Here is a 17,744-nt window from a genome sequence, read left to right on the forward strand (position 1 = left end):
AATCGTTCCCAATTAACTATGAATTAGCCACTGAGCGACACAACACTAGCAACAACTTATTCATTACTAATTACTTAATCATAAATTAGCCTTTTTGTACCTATAGTAAAGTGGTACATCTGTTATCAAGTAGTCTCTCATTAGTTCATGATTATGGAAAGTAGCTACTGAGTTTTGTTTGTGTCCTGGGGAATTCACAATTAGTTACTTAATAACACACATGAGACAACAGGATTCTTAAAATGTTTGAATCATCATATTCAGACCACCACATATATATTAATATTCACATCCAAGTCATAACGTATAGCATAGGTGATACATGTCACCTTAAAAATACATTTATTAAGCAGAGTATGTAAGTTGAGCCAAGTGCCCTCAGCAATGAGGATTGTTTGATGGAGAAGCAACATGTGATGAAGTCAACCTTATCTCCAAAGATAACATCTAAGCCTACTTATAATCTGGGGTTTTGCATGTGTGTGTGTGTGTGTGTGTGTGTGTGTGTGTGTGTGTGTGTGTGTATATGTGTGTGTGTGTGTGTGTGTGTGTGTGTGTGTTTGAGAGATTCAAGGCAGTGGCATTTAAGCAGGATAAATAATATGCACATCCACGGCACCGGAGATAATCCCTGCAGGGCCATTGTAAGCATGACTAAAGCCAGAGCTGAAAACAACTCATTCCAGACACACAGACAGACAGGTGGACTGACCCTCACTTACATCCAGTTGCTTTTCATCTAGCTGATTAAACTGGACAGCCTGTTTTGTGCTGACCAACTCTTGCTCCTATGCTGTGTATGTGTATATGAAACAAATCATTATGTGAATCTGTAACATCTGTAATGTGTTATATGCTACAACAAAGATGACACCAAACAATTTTCAACAGACCATTTGCTAGTTAACAACAGACCACAATAAAACATACAGACAAGGCTTTGACACTGACAAAGGTAAAATTCCATCCTGATAACTTCCAATTAGGTTTGAAGGGTTAAATAGAGTGTTGTCCTTTTATAATGAAGCAATGTGAGGAATGCCTGATGAGTTCAAACCAAAGAATGCACATAAAAGGCTGAATCATCTGTTAGCCTACATAAAGGTCTCTTTATATTTACAGGGAAAACAAAAAGGTAAAAAGAAAATCATTTAGATTACTACTACATTAGATTGTACTTACATACATGCAAGATGTTAGAAAATGTGCTTCTTACGTCTTGTAACTGTGTTCTGTATTCAATGATTGTCCATGGGCTTTGTCTAAACTTGCGTGTTTCTGCAACTGTGAACAAAACTTCATTGTAGATAGATTCTTGCACCCGTTGATGCTTTTCCGTTGCTAAGTCATACATGGCTGATAAAAGCCAGAATGCTGATGTTGTGAATTTATAGCAGTTTCAGGCTCAGGACTCAGGCTTACTGAAACATAATGTTAATGTTAACAGTTTTTCATGATTTAAGTGTCAATATACAGGTTGCACAACAAGCCAGAAAAGGCTCTGTATTGACTTAACAACAAAAGAGAGGTGAGGACAGAAAGATAAGGTTTAGTTGAATCTGATCATCTCAGGTGTTTTTAAACACTCTTGGCCTACTTGTGTGTAAATTGAACCGTCCCCTAAACATGGTCTTCAGATTTCACAGGACCACATCAGGAAGCAATAAAAAAAGCATAAGGGCTTGCAATGGCTGCTGTTACAGACAGTATAAGATGGAGCAGAAGGGATAAATACCAGCAAACTTTCAGATTGAACAAAGTCAATGTAAAGCATCTTAAATGCAACAATTAGGGTCCATGAACCCTGCAAGCACAAGCCTCCACATAGATTCCTTTCTATATTGTTTTCTAGGAAAATAGTTTCACCTCTTTCATTTGTGTACCTGCCTTGTACATAGAGTGTCTGAACATGGATGTTGATTTCAAATACACTGTTGAGAAAATATTAAGTTTCTTTATTAGTCAGCTGTGCCTATGTCCAAAGAGGCTACAATATGAAGCTTGGAAGGTTTACGTCGCATATAACTGAAACATGGAAAAATGTGCCACACTGCTATTGGCAGATAAAGATGAATAAATTAATTAATTCCCAGAAGTTATGCTTTAACCTTATAAGTACAATAAAAAAAGCAGACAGAGATATCCTGTGGCAAACAAACATATTATGTTAAGTCAAGATAACAGACAGAACGAGAGAGGCTGGTGTTTATTTAAGCCCATTGCCAAATAGCTTGTTCTAATTGCAAACATATCTTCATCGAGCAGGTTAAATAAATTAAGATAGAATGCCCGGAGGAGAGTCATGTTTTAAAAACAGAGTTAAGGCCACTTTAAGTTCTAATTTACCTTTACAAGCAATGTGAACGGTGGCAGGTGTTTAGTTGTAGTTGGTAGATGAGAGGTCTGTGTTGTGCAGATGGCTGTGTGTTCTGTTTACACCTCTCCTTGAGAACTGTGCTGCAGCCAGATCTGCCTCCCCCTGCCCCAGTCTGAATGCTAATATATTAAGTCTACCACAGCATCCTTCACACACACGCTTCCACGTGGTATATATCATGCCATCGCAGTAATTCCATTGACCAGTGACTAATCTATGGATTTTTTTTGCATTTTGCCATCAAATCGTGATTAGTATCAAGTCATAAAATGATCAGATGTATGACAGCATATTCTTTTGAAAGTGAAGGATGACAACACATTACATGCAGTTTATGCTATAGTAAGCGGCTATTCTATGAGCGTCCGTTACATTCAAGCCATTGCCAAATGAGTTGATACAAAGCTAATTAAGCCTATCAGCTCCACAAAACTCTCTGTATTGCACAGTATTTCGGTGTTTACAAAATGGTGTAGTCCGGCGACTTTGGCACACAGCAGCTCGAGTGATGCGTTTTACGTCACCGCTGAGAAAGGACAACAGCAGCGTTCAGCTTTGGAGACGAAGAGGACATACAAATTACAAGATAATTACTTCTTCTGAAGAGTCCATCACATTTTTTTAAACACCTGTGTCCTCCTTGATTTGATGGGATAAACACTACTAGCAACTGCGTGGAGGAAGGGTGGTACGCTATCACCGAAGGCTTTGGTCACGTGAATGCGCCGACAGTGTTGTTGTCATTACTGACAGAAACTACGAACTATAGCTTTAAATAGCAGTTAAATAAGTATCATGATACCAAGTAAAGAATTTAAAATTTTGTTTAAAGCGATATCAACTTGCGCAATAAACACATCGCAAAAGACACTCAGGGATTTTTTAGTTGAAAGAGTATCAGTAGAAAACTGCACTTTAAAATGTAACTATCATTATTTTTTCAATGGTGCCCTTTGTGTTTAGTTCAGTTTGTTCAATTAAATAATGTTGGAAATAATTTCCTTTGTTTTTTTTTTATTCAACAAGCAATTTGTTGTATTTTAGCAGTATTCTAAAAACAGCAGAAAGGCAGAATTGCGTATGTTTTATTATCTGTTTATTTATTGCTATCGCGATATTTAACAACGTTATCACATATCGCATATTTTCCTCATATTGTGCAGCCCCTTATACACATCATAACTAAGTGACTGCAAAATGGTTTTGACTTCCACTGCATGTTTGGAAAGGATGATCTGATGACTCCAGATTCAGAAAGTGTCAAAGCAGCTAATTTTAGATTTATCTGAACATTTATTATTCCTATGTGAGATAAATACGGCATAAGTTTAGGGTCAAAAATCATGCTGTGGGCAAAATTAGCAGTCTGCTACTTTATCATTAATTTAATAATATGTAGCTCTTGTGCACCAAGTTTTAATCTATCAGGAACAAAACTGCAGTAGTTAGTATTGTGTTATTCACTCCATTCATTTCCCTACAATCCTAAGGCAATTTATAAATAAAATGTGCTCAGAATCATACGTCTTCATTTTCAGGCAAACAAAAGGCAAACATTTTTAATGTGGCACACTATGCAAAATTCATTAGAATAGCATCTAGAAAGTATAAGCTAACTCATCACATCACTGAACTTTGTAAGGAGCCCAGCAGGTATCAGGGGAAAAATGTTCTTAAATTGTGAGACAATTAGCAATTTGTGTCACTGCAAAGAGGACTTCCTGCTGCTTTGTCAGTAAATGACGTGATGTGAGTATAAGTAACTTTTCAACATTCACTGAAAGAAATGGCATTTATGGTCTAGGAATAATGGTAAGTGTAGAAATGAAGGGGTAGCTGCAATTGTCCATTCTTCAAAAGAAGCTCTGCACACCACATACTGTGATGTTTGGACTCAGTGGAGCTAAAGATGACAAGTGAAATAAAAATAGAGCCACTGTATGACAATAGAGGCTTTGTTTATCTGCAATGGGTGTTGATTCGAAGATTATAACATCTAAGGGGGGAGGCAGCCAGACACTGCACTGAGTCACAGACGGCCAAGCAAGGTGGTCAGTGCCACTGACAGCTCATTCAGGCAGAGCCCACCTGAGAAATCAGAGCTGACGCCTGCCTCCCTCCATGAGCTATAGTATCTATCATCTCCTGGCTCTGAAAAGAAGAGTGAAAACCAATTCTGGTTTCATGAGATTAGAAAGCCACACACACAATGAACAAACTCCACTACTGAGCTTGTACTCCCACGGTCTATTGTAAAGCTGAAAAGTGTTTGTAAAGTGTGGCTGTTAGTGTTGTCGTGAGAAAAACACAAAGGATCACCTATAGAATAAAAAACTGAAAAAACTGATAGGCACGCTATATATACATATAGCGTGCCTATCAGTTTAGGGTTTTATATTATATATATATATATATATATATATATATATACACAGTGGCACTCATAAGTTTATGAACCCATGCTAAAGTTGACTAAAAAGAGGAATAAAAAAAAAAAAATTCATATTTTGGAAATGAATGCCTTAATTAGAAAAATGAGGAAAAATCCACCCTTTAAGGACACCAATTTTCTTTGTGAATGAATAATGTATCATAAATAAATAACTGTTCTTTCTTAAAATACAGGGGGCACAAGTAAGTACACCCCTATGTTAAATTCCCATAGAAGCAGGCAGATTTTAATTTTTAAAGGCCAGTTATTTCATGGATCCAGGATACTATGCATGCTGATAAAGGTCCCTTGGCCTTTGGAATTAAAATAGCCCCACATCATCACATACCCTTCACCATACCTAGAGATTGACATGGGGTGCTTTCCATAAAATCATCTATTCAGACATTCATTCAATATATTGAGACTTTCATTCAATATATTCAGAATGAGATTAATTCAATATTTTCAAACTTCACACATGAGACAAACTTCAAGACTTGGAGATACCAACCCATATACATCTCAAGGTTGCGAGCTGGCTGCCAAGCTCAGATATGGTGGTGATCTTGAAGTCTGAAAATAGTATTGTATTAAAAGGCTTCATTTACATTTTAATTAGTATGTTCCACTGGAAATAAAACATGTGTATGCATAACCAAAAGGAAAATTAAATTAGCTTGAAATTAAACTCAAAAAAGGAAAATACATAGTGCCACCCAAAATAGAAACGCGGAGTCCACAAGGCACCAAACAGTCAATAAACATTCTTTTCAAGTCATGTCTTGTGTAGTATAAAGTGCATGATTCTGTCTGATCTTTAACACTTTGAGAGTGAATGTGAAAAAAGAGATTTACTGCCTGCTATTGTTAAAAGATAAAAGGGAATTAAAGACAGTATAGGATTGAACCTGTGAGTCTTAAGAAGTCTTGTGGCACAATCTGCAGCAAACACAATCAATCACACTTAACAGCCCTTAAAAGGAGCAGTTCTTACCATATAAACAAATAAAAGTGAGCAGCGGCTACTCTGCATAAACAGGTTGCAACAAGCCTCTGAGGCTCTGAGGGCACAGTTACAGACACACCAGAAAGACCGGGAACTGACCAGCTGTCAGCTATACACAAACAGGTGACAAGAGTTAAAACAGCGGCTGTGTGCATGACGTGCTGCAAAATTCAAATCTCCTCACGATTAAGTGTTTCTGCTCAATTACAAAACATCTGTTCTTTACATCAGAGCTGCAGATGTGACTAAAACCCCATGTTGGTGTAATGTACAGACATAATTGTAATGCAAAGTTTTAAACTACAGCGGGACAGTCACTACATTTATACTTCAAGCCACTTTTTGGCAGCTAAGAGCATTCCACAAAAGTAAGCAAAATTATTTTAATACAAGTTCAATTTACCAGCAGGAGATCGTAACTGCTGTCTGTGTTCAACATCGAATGTGAATGGAATGAATGCAGATGAAGTCTGTGAGATGCGGTTGAAAGCTCTAGAAAAAGCTACTAAGTTGAGTGTTGTGTTGAATGTGTTAAGATTATAGTCTAAGGTCAACAATGGACTTCCACACTGAAATCAGCAAAACATTATTACATGGAAAGTAGAATGTTCTCAGAATTTATACTATAGCAGAAAGAACTTTTTTAATAATACAGAATATCCACTATGAGTAAAAAAACAATGCCAAAAATAATAACCATAAGCCATCCTAAAATTGAAAACAAAATTAAAAAACAAAACTGTGTAATAAAGCCTTGACAAAAACTGTATGGCACAAGCTTCACAGAACTGGTATTTTTATGATAGTTTTATACAAAAAAAACTGAAAAAAGTCAGAATCTAAGGCAAGCAATCTATACAAATGTTTTATTGAGATCAACAAAGCAGTGTGTTTAGGACAGTGTTTCAGGGGCAGGTTGCAAAAGCAGAGATATGATGAACAAATTCATTTAAAATAAGACTACAATAAGATACGATTTTGCCTCTCTTAGAGCTTGCTTTTTCAACTGAGCATCTGGAAAAACATCAACAGTGAACAGAACATCCTCGAGAATCACCCGGTCGCCACAACAATGTCTCCTAGCAGCTGGAGTTAGCCTCAGCAGGCTTTATCACATTGCATTGTAAAGAGTACACAGAGCAGACTGTACACGTTGGCTGAGGCTTATGACCGAGATGGATTTTATTGATAAGTGTCACAATGAAAGAGTAGCAAAATTGTTGTTTTTATACTGTGGCCATGTCATATAATATAAAACAAGTGGAGCAGTGTGATTGATGGTTAACCTTACTTTATTTTGGGGATTGTTATTGATTGATATAGCAATTTTTGCCTTAAAACCTTTATATTTGTTTGCTGTGATTTTTCCTCATGGTTTGCTGTGGATTAATTTATTATATTGTTTGCTGTGGATTAACTTTTATATTGTTTGCTGTGATTTCCCCTTGTTTGCTGTGATGTTGCTGGACAATTGATAGTACTGTTTTCCCTCTTTCACGAACTGCAACAACAAACACTAATTGACACACCTGTAGAAACCCGTTCACATCAGTGATCGAATTTGCCAGCTGATCAGACCACTCCCAATAAAAGGAGGCTAGATCCCTTACCCAGGAAGGAAGACAACACTCTGGACGGATGGATGTGCCGTGTGCGGACTGGTTTGCTGATCTTCTTTCCCCTCGGTGTTGCTGCTGACTGGATCTCCTGTGCCCTGGTGGAGCCAACAGACTCTGCAGTGTCAACGCTCACAAACTCCGACTAAAGGGAAGTGGTCCTTTTCTTCCACACTGATGCGTGTGTGTTTTTAGCAGTTGAGCTAAAGGAGTCGTTTTTAGTTGTGGTTGTTCGTTTTCTGTGAAGGTGCCAGATCCAGGGGTCGACGGCGGAGCAGCGGTGACAGCAGTATTCGTTATGAGCGCACATGAAGTACAGGAAAGGAAAGTTGTCACTCTAGTCACCCGAGACTGTTTTAAAGGTCCCATGACATGGTGCTCTTTGGATGCTTTTATGTAGACCTTAGTGGTCCCCTAATACTGTATCTGAAGTCTCTCTCCCGAAATTCAGCCTTGGTGCAGAATTACAGCCACTAGAGCCAGTCCCACAATGAGCTTTCCTTAGTATGTGCCATTTCTGTGTCTGTAGCTATGGAGGAGGGGGGGGGGGGCAAGGTGGAGGATGGGGGTGTGGCCTTGACCAACTGTTACTTTGCTCATTTGAAAGCCATGATGTCTCTCTCTCATGGGTGGGCCAAGCAGAGAAAGGGGAGGTAACCTTGCTCCTTATGACCTCATAAGGAGCAAGATTCCAGATCGGCCTATCTGAGCTTTCATTTTCTCAAAGGCAGAGCAGGATACCCAGGGCTCGGTTTACATCTATCATCATTTCTAGCCACTGGGGGACCATAGGCAGGCTGGGGGAACGCATATTAATGTTAAAAAACCTCAAAGTGAAATTTTCATGCCATGGGACCTTTAAAAGTTGCCGGGCTACGAGCAGGCTGCCCATTGATTTTACTGTTTATCCACTGACAGAAGCAGAGTGGCTCCACAGAATTCCTGGTTCTGGATTTCTGGATTGGAATAGGCTATTCGAAGCCCCGCTGAAGCAGACATTCTGTGCCGGCGCCAGGGGAAACGAGGAGCTGACTCCAGGCTGAACTGGACTTGGGTATTGTTTCACCCTGGGACAGAACATTGGACAATCCATGTTTTTTTTTCCATTGTCTCCCCGGGTTTTTGAGGAGATTGTCATTTTAATATTGTCATTTTAAACTTAACTTTTAAAATAATAGACTATTTTTATATATTTCTTGTGTCTTCCTCTCTGTGTTGGTGTGGCTGGGAATCCAAATCTAGATTAATTTAAAATGAACAGACTTTCCATCTGTTACATTGGCCACAGAAGGAACTGGCTTCTGATCGGCTGACAAATTAATATCAAATAGTAAAATGCCTCAACATATTTCAGGTCCAACTTATAAAGGTTATACTTTTCTAAATCACTGTGCAAAATACACTCAGTTACCAGTTTGTTAGGTACTAGCTAAAACTAATGCAGTCTAATACAACAGTTCATGAAGGTTGTAATGTTTGTTTTAGAGCAACCTCCAAAATGGCCATGAAGTTGAATCAACAACTCTCTGAAAGTTTCAACAAAGACTGAAGGTAGGATTTATTGCAGTACTGTTGAAACTGTACATTTAACTGTAGGACTAGAGAGCAACATTCATGCTTTAATACTTTTAAAAATGAATGAACAGACCATGTAAAGTGGCCATGTAAGCGTAATTATACACTTTGAGGTGTCATGGTATACAGAAACAGCCCTGGCAGAGTAATAAATTGGTCGCCAGAAATTTAATAGCCAACTATTTTGATTATTGAATAAACATTTTCTCTGGTTGCAGCTTCTAAAATATATGGTTTTCCTGGCATTTCCTGCAGCTCCTTGGCATATATGATATTTTGCTAAATATGTTTTTGGGTGTGGACTGTTGGTCAAATAAAACAAGCAATTTGAATACATTAAACGTGGCTCCAGGAAATTATAATAACCATTGTTCACTATTATCTGACATTTTACGACCTGATTAATCAAGGCAATACAGATTAATCAATAATTAAAATAATCATTAGTTGAACCCCTAGTAGAGCAAACACTACACTGCTTTTTCTGTTTTATTCATATATCAGCATATCTACACTAGAATTGACTGGCAATTCTATTCTACAGGTAGCTACACAGGTATTAATCATAATTTTCCATTTTGATGAGACTTTCACTGACCAATTATTTATGAGCACATTACAAGCATGATAATAATAATTCAACATAATGGATGGAAAGAAAGAATTGAATCTGTGAAGGATTAGCTTTAAAACTTTTTTGTAAAAGGTTTACAATGTCAGTTGCTGAGTGGTGTTACACCCTGATAAGAAAAGATGAGAGCGGAAGACAATGACATTGTAGTTGATTAACATTTTGATGTGTCATTATAATAAATTAGAGAGAGGAAATATTCCAAGTGACTCACTCAACAGTATTATCACTTGTAGTGGATGGAATGAGCTCTGACTAACAGGCCTTTGAGAAAGACCTGGACTTACTGTATAGCAAAAGGACAACTACTACATATGGCATGAAACAGACAGTATGAAATATACAACACCTATCCAAGACTGTAAAAAAAGACAACACCAAGAAAGGGATACTGTGAGGCATTGATCCATCAAATCAAAATCAAAATATTATTCCTATCTTAATGAATCTGAAAATGAAAAAAGGTTAGCTTGAAGCCACTAAAAAATGTAATACTTTTGTTCTGTGCCAACTTATTGCAGCAATATATTTCAGAACACCTGGCTACTGTTTTTTTCTCTCATAGCAGAATCATTACAAAGATGCCACAATCATCAGTGGTATCCATTGAATATTTTGCAGCTGCCTCAGGCTGCTAATTGTTTGTCAATTTACCCTGGCAGGAGGTATAATCAATGCTTTCAATTCAGGGCCGGAGCCAGAAAGGTGCTTGGTCACGCCTTAGTAATTAGGAAGCAAATATAGACCTGAGCCTCAAGCTCTCTCCTGCATTCCATCACCACTATCGGTTAAAGTAACACAGAACTAAACAACCCATGGGAGCCATCAGGATTTCACTCCAGACATCTTTCAATGTATCAGCATGCTTGTTTCAGTCTGGGAGAATACTGATAAACAATGCTAATATCTAAAGCCTCTTTAATTATCTTCATCTGCAAGAAGGTAGATAAAAACTAATTTATAGTTAAAATGTCACAGCCTAGTTTTTATATCAATTTAGATTACCCATATTGTAGTTAATACAAAATCAAGTTAATTGGTCAGTGATTGTTCCTGGTAGCAACATAACTTCTAATAAATAATTGCTTTCCCTTCTTTATGAGTTTAATTTCCCCTTTGACCTTTTGGCCTGCACCATGCATGGTTCATGTCAACACAAAACCTCCGCACAGAGAGTTAGAGAAACTACCGTCGACATCCAACTGTCTCTCTTTACCAGTTAAGATGAGCTTATTTTCCAGCTCTCATTTAATTACTTTTTGGCCCAAGAATAATGTGGACTCACTCAGTATTTAGTGGGCTCATGTGGACTTTAAAGAGAAGTAACAAGCCAATATTGGCAATGCAGTACTCAAGTACCTTAATTCCCCTGAACTGCTATTCATGAAATAAAAAAAACCTTGGCTGAGCAGAAATATTGGTTTGATGCATCTGACCCTTTTTCCCACATCTCCTTTAATAGACATGGAGTCACAGCAGGGCTGGAGAGTGACAGCAGCATGGCAATACTGTCTGTGATAATACGTGTTTTTTTTTACTCTACTTAACATATTCTATCACTTGAATTAACTTAATAAGGATGTGATAAAACAGACGCTGCTTGCCAAAAGACTGAACTGAAAAAAACTGAACTCTTCTTTCTGCTGATTTACATAAAGGATTCTTCTCTACATTACATAACCCCTCACCTGTGCTAACTGGTGCTAACACATGATGTGAGTCATTCTCACATTAAAAACTGAAAATCTGTGGTCATGTCTCAAATGGTAATTAAATAAACCAATACCAAACACATATGTACATTACTTGTGAAACTATAGAAGCCAAACAGTCCAGAAGTTGAAGCCATAATTTTAGGTTACAGAAGATAATACCTGACATGTTAGTCCATATAATAATAATAGTGCATGTAGAACCAGCAGCTAGGAAGACAATAGAGTGAGGGCAGACCTGTGGGCTCAGTGGTCACAGCTGTTGCAACACGTCCACCTCTATGCAGCTTTAAAGAAACTTAAGCAGAACCTCAATAATATGCCATCATATTTACCAAGGCCCCAAACATTTTCCTGGCAGTCCCCTTTGCTTGCAGTTTATTATTTGTTTTTCACTTGCATCTGCCAAGGGCTTAAGAATTCAGTTGACAGAAACATAATGCTTAGCAGTTTGTTGTGCCATTAAAACTCCGCATAACCTTCTGACAAACAATTGCTGCTATCACAGCAAATGCCAAATACAATTTAGCATGACAGTCCTAACTTTATCCTTTCGAAACTGGCAACCCAGATTGCATTTGCAGTATGATAGTAGCATAAACATCGGTTTCAATTATAATGAATGTACCTTACCTGTACAGCAGATTGGCCTACACTCATACCAGCACATTGGGACATGGACATTGCTTCTGTATCATCACCCACATCATGAATGCTCAAGGGTTGTTTTGGAGGTTTTGTTTGTTTTTCTCGCTCGCCATTAAAATCAATTCATTTGGAGAAAATCAGGAAAATCCAAGGCCTGGGTGAACACTGAAAGACCACTACGTCGAGACATCTCTTCACACATTTTACGTTTATCTTATTGATGAATATTAAACAAAAGATACTTGGTTCTAAACCGTCTCTGATTAAACGTAATCCGGTGGAGTGTGTGAGATTTTCATGGCGCGTAATTTGAGTGCTACTTTGCGCTCAGTGCTGCATCTGATGGCTGGGAGCTAAATTAAAACCGATTTCCAGACTGTATGGCTGAAGCGTTGACTTGCAATACAGCCTGTGACCACCAGCGGCGAAGGCGGTGTAACTGTCCTGGGTCACGGGGGCTACCTTAACTTTTGGAATTTACCCATAGTTTGCCAAAGGTCCAGAAGGCTCACGACTGTGGGAACACTACAGAGCCAATATTGGATTTGTATCTGTAACTTTGATAAATGGATCTGGAGATGTGCGTAAAAATGCTTGTTACTTTGGTGCGTTTGGGTAATTGGTCATAATTTTGAAGTTTGAAAGTCCACATGGACTAGGGGAAAGGATTCTGAGAGCTTTTCCTGGGTTCAGTAGCAATTTATTCAACCATTAGCCTACAACTGACTCTCTTGTGAGAAACAAGTCGTAGACTTTTGCAAACAGCAATAAGTACAATTTTGCACGCTGGATTATAACTATAATAGAAAAGTTATAGCCTATTGAGCATTGATCCTGAAGCCCAGAAGGCCTACTGTGTGTTCATATTGTTAACGTTTGTAAATTAAAATGGACATATTTTAAGTAGGCATATTGGTGCCCACTTTCACCTTATCAATATGCTATGGTCAACAAGCACGGCTTTCACTCCGTGCATCAATGCATGCAAATGTAAGCTCTATTTCACGAAGCTCCTCCTGTATGCAGGGCTGGATATCTGTAACATACGGAGTAACACAGGAGACAGCCTCTTTCGTTCAGAGGTGAGTCTCTTCAGCACCTCCTTGGCGCTTACTGTGTGCGTCCTTTAACATATCCGCGCTATCCAGCTGGAGGCAGTCACCGCGCGCATCACACCACGAGCGCATCGGAGCTTTGTGCAGAGCACGTTTGTATTTTATTTACTTGTCCGACCTTTCCTGTCATTTCTCGTCGTGTGTGATGCAGGCTAGATTATGGGATTATTTAAAGGAAAAATCACATTGCAGAGAGGTTTCCTACTTCGATGCGAGTGAGAAAAACTCTAGGAATATTTGGAGATGAAGAAGATGAGTCTGCCCTAGACACTGAAATACTTTCATCCGCACAGAAGTGGCGCATCTTGTAGATAGTGAGATTAAATCCAGTTGCAGGTAAGACGATACTTTGTTGACTCACAATAGAGTGGTTGGTGAAATGTCTCAGATGTGCGAAGATAGTATCCTACATTAGCAAGTAAATGTGATTAGTCCGTTCAAATTAAGTTGAAACAAGTTGTCGAGTTGAGCATGTAGGACATTGTAAGCACTCACTGCAAGACTTACTGCCGTGTCTCATTGTTTCAGTATGCAGTTTTACTGTTAACTGGTAACATGATGATGTTCTGGCATGTGTATTGAAGCAAAACCCTCAGCTGGGTCTGTGCTGGGTTTTCTAACATTGTAAATTGAATACCTGACTTGACCTCATTTATGTTTTATTTTGCATGAAGTGGATTTGCACAATTAACTATGAGCATGTGATTATTTCAGGCAGCTGAATATTCATCTTCTAATCTTCTACCTTTGAGCTGCTAAAAGCAAAGGTTAGAGCAGAATCCATGGCCATGACAGCGAAGAAGAAAAACACTATATGAAAAATCTCAAATACTGAAATACTATTTTATTTTGTTATTACTATTTTTCGAAGTAGCCACTTTATTTAAAGTAGTATTTCACCAGTTGTTCTGATGGCAGTCTCTGGGCTGGTTTTATGAAAGAATACCTGTTGCACAGTATGAACAATGCCTCAAATACAGCAATTTAACAGTTCACAAAATAATATTTCATTTTCACAAAATATTATTCATACCAACCATGATTCAACTTGTGATAGATTCCATTTATTGTTCACCTCAGCAACAGAGCTAAGTGCTTCAAGAGGGTATTGCGTTTTTTTAGGTGGTCTGTTGTGCTCTGTTTCTGTAGTAATAACGAACTATCATACTTGTTTATCTTATGCACAAACAAAAAGATGTTTCTCCCAATGACTTTCCAAATGTTACGTTATACAATAATCTGTCCATCCACCTGTGTTTTCCCTGAGCTCAAACATCCCCTTTGCTAAAGTGTAGTCGCCTATTTACTGAAAAAACAAGACTCCAAGCAGTGTCCACCCTATACTGCTGCCCTGCTGAAAATTATACACTGGCATTATAAAACCTCTTATGTTATATACTAAGTTGTCAGACCATGTTTTCCTCCTGTGCATTGGAAGTGACAAGCACTTCAATCTGACTGTGGCAAAGCTGTTGGCAGTACTGTGATTCCCCTCATGCAATTACTTAGGCTGGGAATAATTTACATCCATGCACACCCCCTAATAAACATAACAAATGTGTCAGCAAAGAATTCAGTGTAACACGTCGCAGCTGATAATTAAGCAACATTTGAAGGGCAAGCATTTCCCCAGGGAGAGCTTATGACTGTAGGGTGTGCAGAGTGAGTAGTGGGTAGCAGTGGCTGGCCAAGAAAACACACAAGGAATGCCTGGCCTCACATAGAAAGCACAGCCAAACATCCTGAGGTTATCTTCTTTACATATGATATCAATCAGTTCTGTTCTCCAGAGAGTCTTAAGGCTGATTAGAAAAAGGACCTTTTCTTTTTTTTTTAATGCCTCTGAACACCCACACAAGTGATTTAAGTTATTGTGGCTGATTAGACCTCTGCTCAGGTTGAAGGTGGGCTGGAGCTTAGATGGGAATTTATTAGGTCACAAATCTTTTCTACCAATAAGAATTATAAAGCTGTCCATGTCCTGCCCTAACAGGTGCAAAAAAGCTAAGAAGGGACTCAGGAAGATATCATTCAATCAGTCTACAAACACCCACACAGTCCTGGGAGGAGGTACAATCAGCCTGGTTAACTGAAAACACCAGGGGCCTTTAAAGGACACAAGTAAACATACTGTAATATCTAAAAGCTATCGTTCTAACTGATAACGTGGACTTATGAGGTCATAGAGATTACTTATATCAATAGCTACTCGTAACATTGGTTAAACAGACTAACATACGACAGCAAGTAGACAGGAAGAGAGATCACATTTAATATCTGATGAAGATGATGACTATGGATCTCATATATCATAATCCATATCAAGTGGAATAATTATCAAATTATCTATCAACCAGACTGCCAGGATTGTAAAAATAATGTATAGTAAAAGGGTCATTTTAAAGTATGTTACGCTGTTACTGACAAAAGTCTTTATGTGTGCAGGTGAGATGCCATAATCCGTGTGAGAAAGTGAGGTATCATGGACTCCTGGATCTTCCCATCGTCCCCTCCGAACCTGTCGGAGCACCTCATGTATGACAGCTTCATGCAAAGCAATGAGTCCGACCTCCACGGGAACTACACAGACCACAGCTTCAACAAAACCAGCACGGTGGTCATCACCTGCTTGTACTTTCTGGTCTGCACTGTGGGGCTCTGCGGAAACTCCCTCGTCATCTACGTCATCCTGCGCTACGCCAAGATGAAGACAGTTACCAACATCTACATCCTCAACCTGGCAGTGGCCGACGTGCTCTTCATGCTGGGCCTGCCGTTCATTGCCATCCAGCTGGCGCTGGTCCACTGGCCGTTCGGCCCTGTGCTCTGCAGGGTGGTGATGACCGTCGACTCCCTGAACCAGTTCACATCTATCTTCTGCCTGATGGTCATGAGCATCGACCGCTACCTGGCTGTGGTGCATCCCATTAAATCCACAAAGTGGCGCAAGCCGCGCATGGCGAAGACCATTAACTTAGCAGTGTGGGGGGTGTCACTGATGGTTAATCTGCCCATCGTTATCTACAGCGGAGTCATCACAAAGCACGACGGCTGCTTCTGCACCATCGTGTGGCCTGAGCCACAAGAGGCCTACTACACAGTGTTCATGTTCTACACCTTCATCCTGGGATTCTTCCTGCCCCTTTTGGTCATCTGCCTTTGCTACTTGTTCATCATCTTTAAGGTGAAGTCCTCAGGCATCCGTGTGGGCTCCTCCAAGAGGAAGCGCTCAGAGAGAAGGGTGACTCGGATGGTGTCCATCGTGGTGGCAGTGTTCGTCTTCTGCTGGCTGCCTTTCTACGTCTTCAACGTCACCTCGGTGACAGGAACCATCAGCACCACTCCCATCCTGAGGAGCACCTTTGCTTTTGTGGTGGTTTTGGGATACGCCAACAGCTGTGCCAACCCCATCCTCTACGCCTTCCTGTCAGAGAACTTCAAGAAGAGTTTCCAGAATGTTCTGTGTCTTAAGAAGGTGGGTGGGCTGGATGAGGCTGATCGCAGCGACAGCCGGCAGGATAAGTCTCGCATGATAAATGACCCCACAGAGACCCAAAGTACTCTGCTGAATGGGGACCTGCAGACCAGCATCTGAGAGGAAGGTGATAGGACTCGCATAAACATACTCACACAGACTCATACATATCTGAAACCAGAGATGGGGACTCGAGTTTGAGACTCTGACCAATGGTGCACTTAAGTCGCACACACGGTGACTTCAGACTTGACTTGAGACTCTTCAAAAGACTTCAGACTCGGCTAGGACTCGAGATGCAGGACTCGAGATGCAGGACTCGTTAACAATCTTTATTTTAAGGAAACCTCTGATGAGCTAAATGTCATTCCCCTCCCTGCGTAACCTACCTACGTAATATGTAACGTATCTGCTGCGCACGGCCACACATGAGAAGACAACAACAAACATGGCGACCGCACCGGCAGCTGCTCATCAGAAGCTTTGGTTTAAATCTTCAGACAACAAGGCCCAAACGAAAGAATCACTGAATGCTAAATATGTGCTATCAAGATAAATCATTCTGGCTCAACCACATCTCATTTCATCAGGCACTTTAACACGCACCCTGATAGCTTAGCAAACATGTTTAGCTCAGCAATGGCCATCTAACTGCTTCTTGCTTTAGCTACGACCTACGGAGATTAACTCTGACTGTCGTTCACTAGATGTTATGAAAAGATGAATGAGCGTTTGTTTGTTTATTTGCCAAACGTTTTGTGGGGATTTAACATTACATAATCACTTACATCCTGCTGGCTGCCACCACTTTAATTATTAACGGTTGATCATGTAACGTTACAGTTGTATTTAGTTAACGTTACACTGGGTTTGAGAGTCTGGGGGGGTGTGTCCAGTCATTATTTGTAGACGCAGTGCACATTACATGGCTGTTCTGTGAAAAATAGGTTAGTTATTCATTTTAGCAATATTTTCCTGATAACCTCAGTACCTCAATATTTGGTTTGTACTGTACTATATGTTCATGTTACAAGGAAAAATACAGTTATTAACTTGAAAGTAAAGCATTCCTGTTTGTTTTTTTGTCATATTGCTATAGCCTGTTTACACTGATTATATACCAAACAACTAATCAAGCTGATACTGCATGATAAT

The 17,744-nt window shown here is 39.4% G+C and overlaps 1 protein-coding gene and 1 long non-coding RNA gene across 2 annotated transcripts; both read left to right on the plus strand.

The window, feature by feature from the left end:
* Nucleotides 1-7,706: 7,706 nt before the first annotated feature.
* On the plus strand, nucleotides 7,707-8,610 carry LOC118494139. Its single transcript, XR_004896210.1, has 2 exons — nucleotides 7,707-7,795; nucleotides 8,299-8,610. It is a non-coding gene; the product is annotated as an uncharacterized LOC118494139 (long non-coding RNA).
* A 4,547-nt stretch (nucleotides 8,611-13,157) lies between these two features.
* LOC116059418 (somatostatin receptor type 2-like) lies at nucleotides 13,158-17,475 on the plus strand. The gene is made up of 2 exons (XM_031312471.2): nucleotides 13,158-13,450; nucleotides 15,560-17,475. Exon 2 carries the CDS (start codon nucleotides 15,597-15,599, stop codon nucleotides 16,707-16,709), a length of 1,113 nt encoding a protein of 370 aa, XP_031168331.1. The 5' UTR covers nucleotides 13,158-13,450; nucleotides 15,560-15,596; the 3' UTR covers nucleotides 16,710-17,475.
* The last annotated feature ends 269 nt before the right edge of the window (nucleotides 17,476-17,744 follow it).

The sequence above is a fragment of the Sander lucioperca genome, chromosome 21 (assembly GCF_008315115.2).
Source record: "Sander lucioperca isolate FBNREF2018 chromosome 21, SLUC_FBN_1.2, whole genome shotgun sequence".
In the NCBI taxonomy this organism is placed as follows: Eukaryota; Metazoa; Chordata; class Actinopteri; order Perciformes; family Percidae; genus Sander; species Sander lucioperca.

What these genes read in the sequence shown, in the direction of transcription:
- LOC116059418 (XM_031312471.2), top strand. Translation starts at nt 15,597, where the DNA reads ATGGACTCCTGGATCTTCCCATCGTCCCCTCCGAACCTGTCGGAGCAC.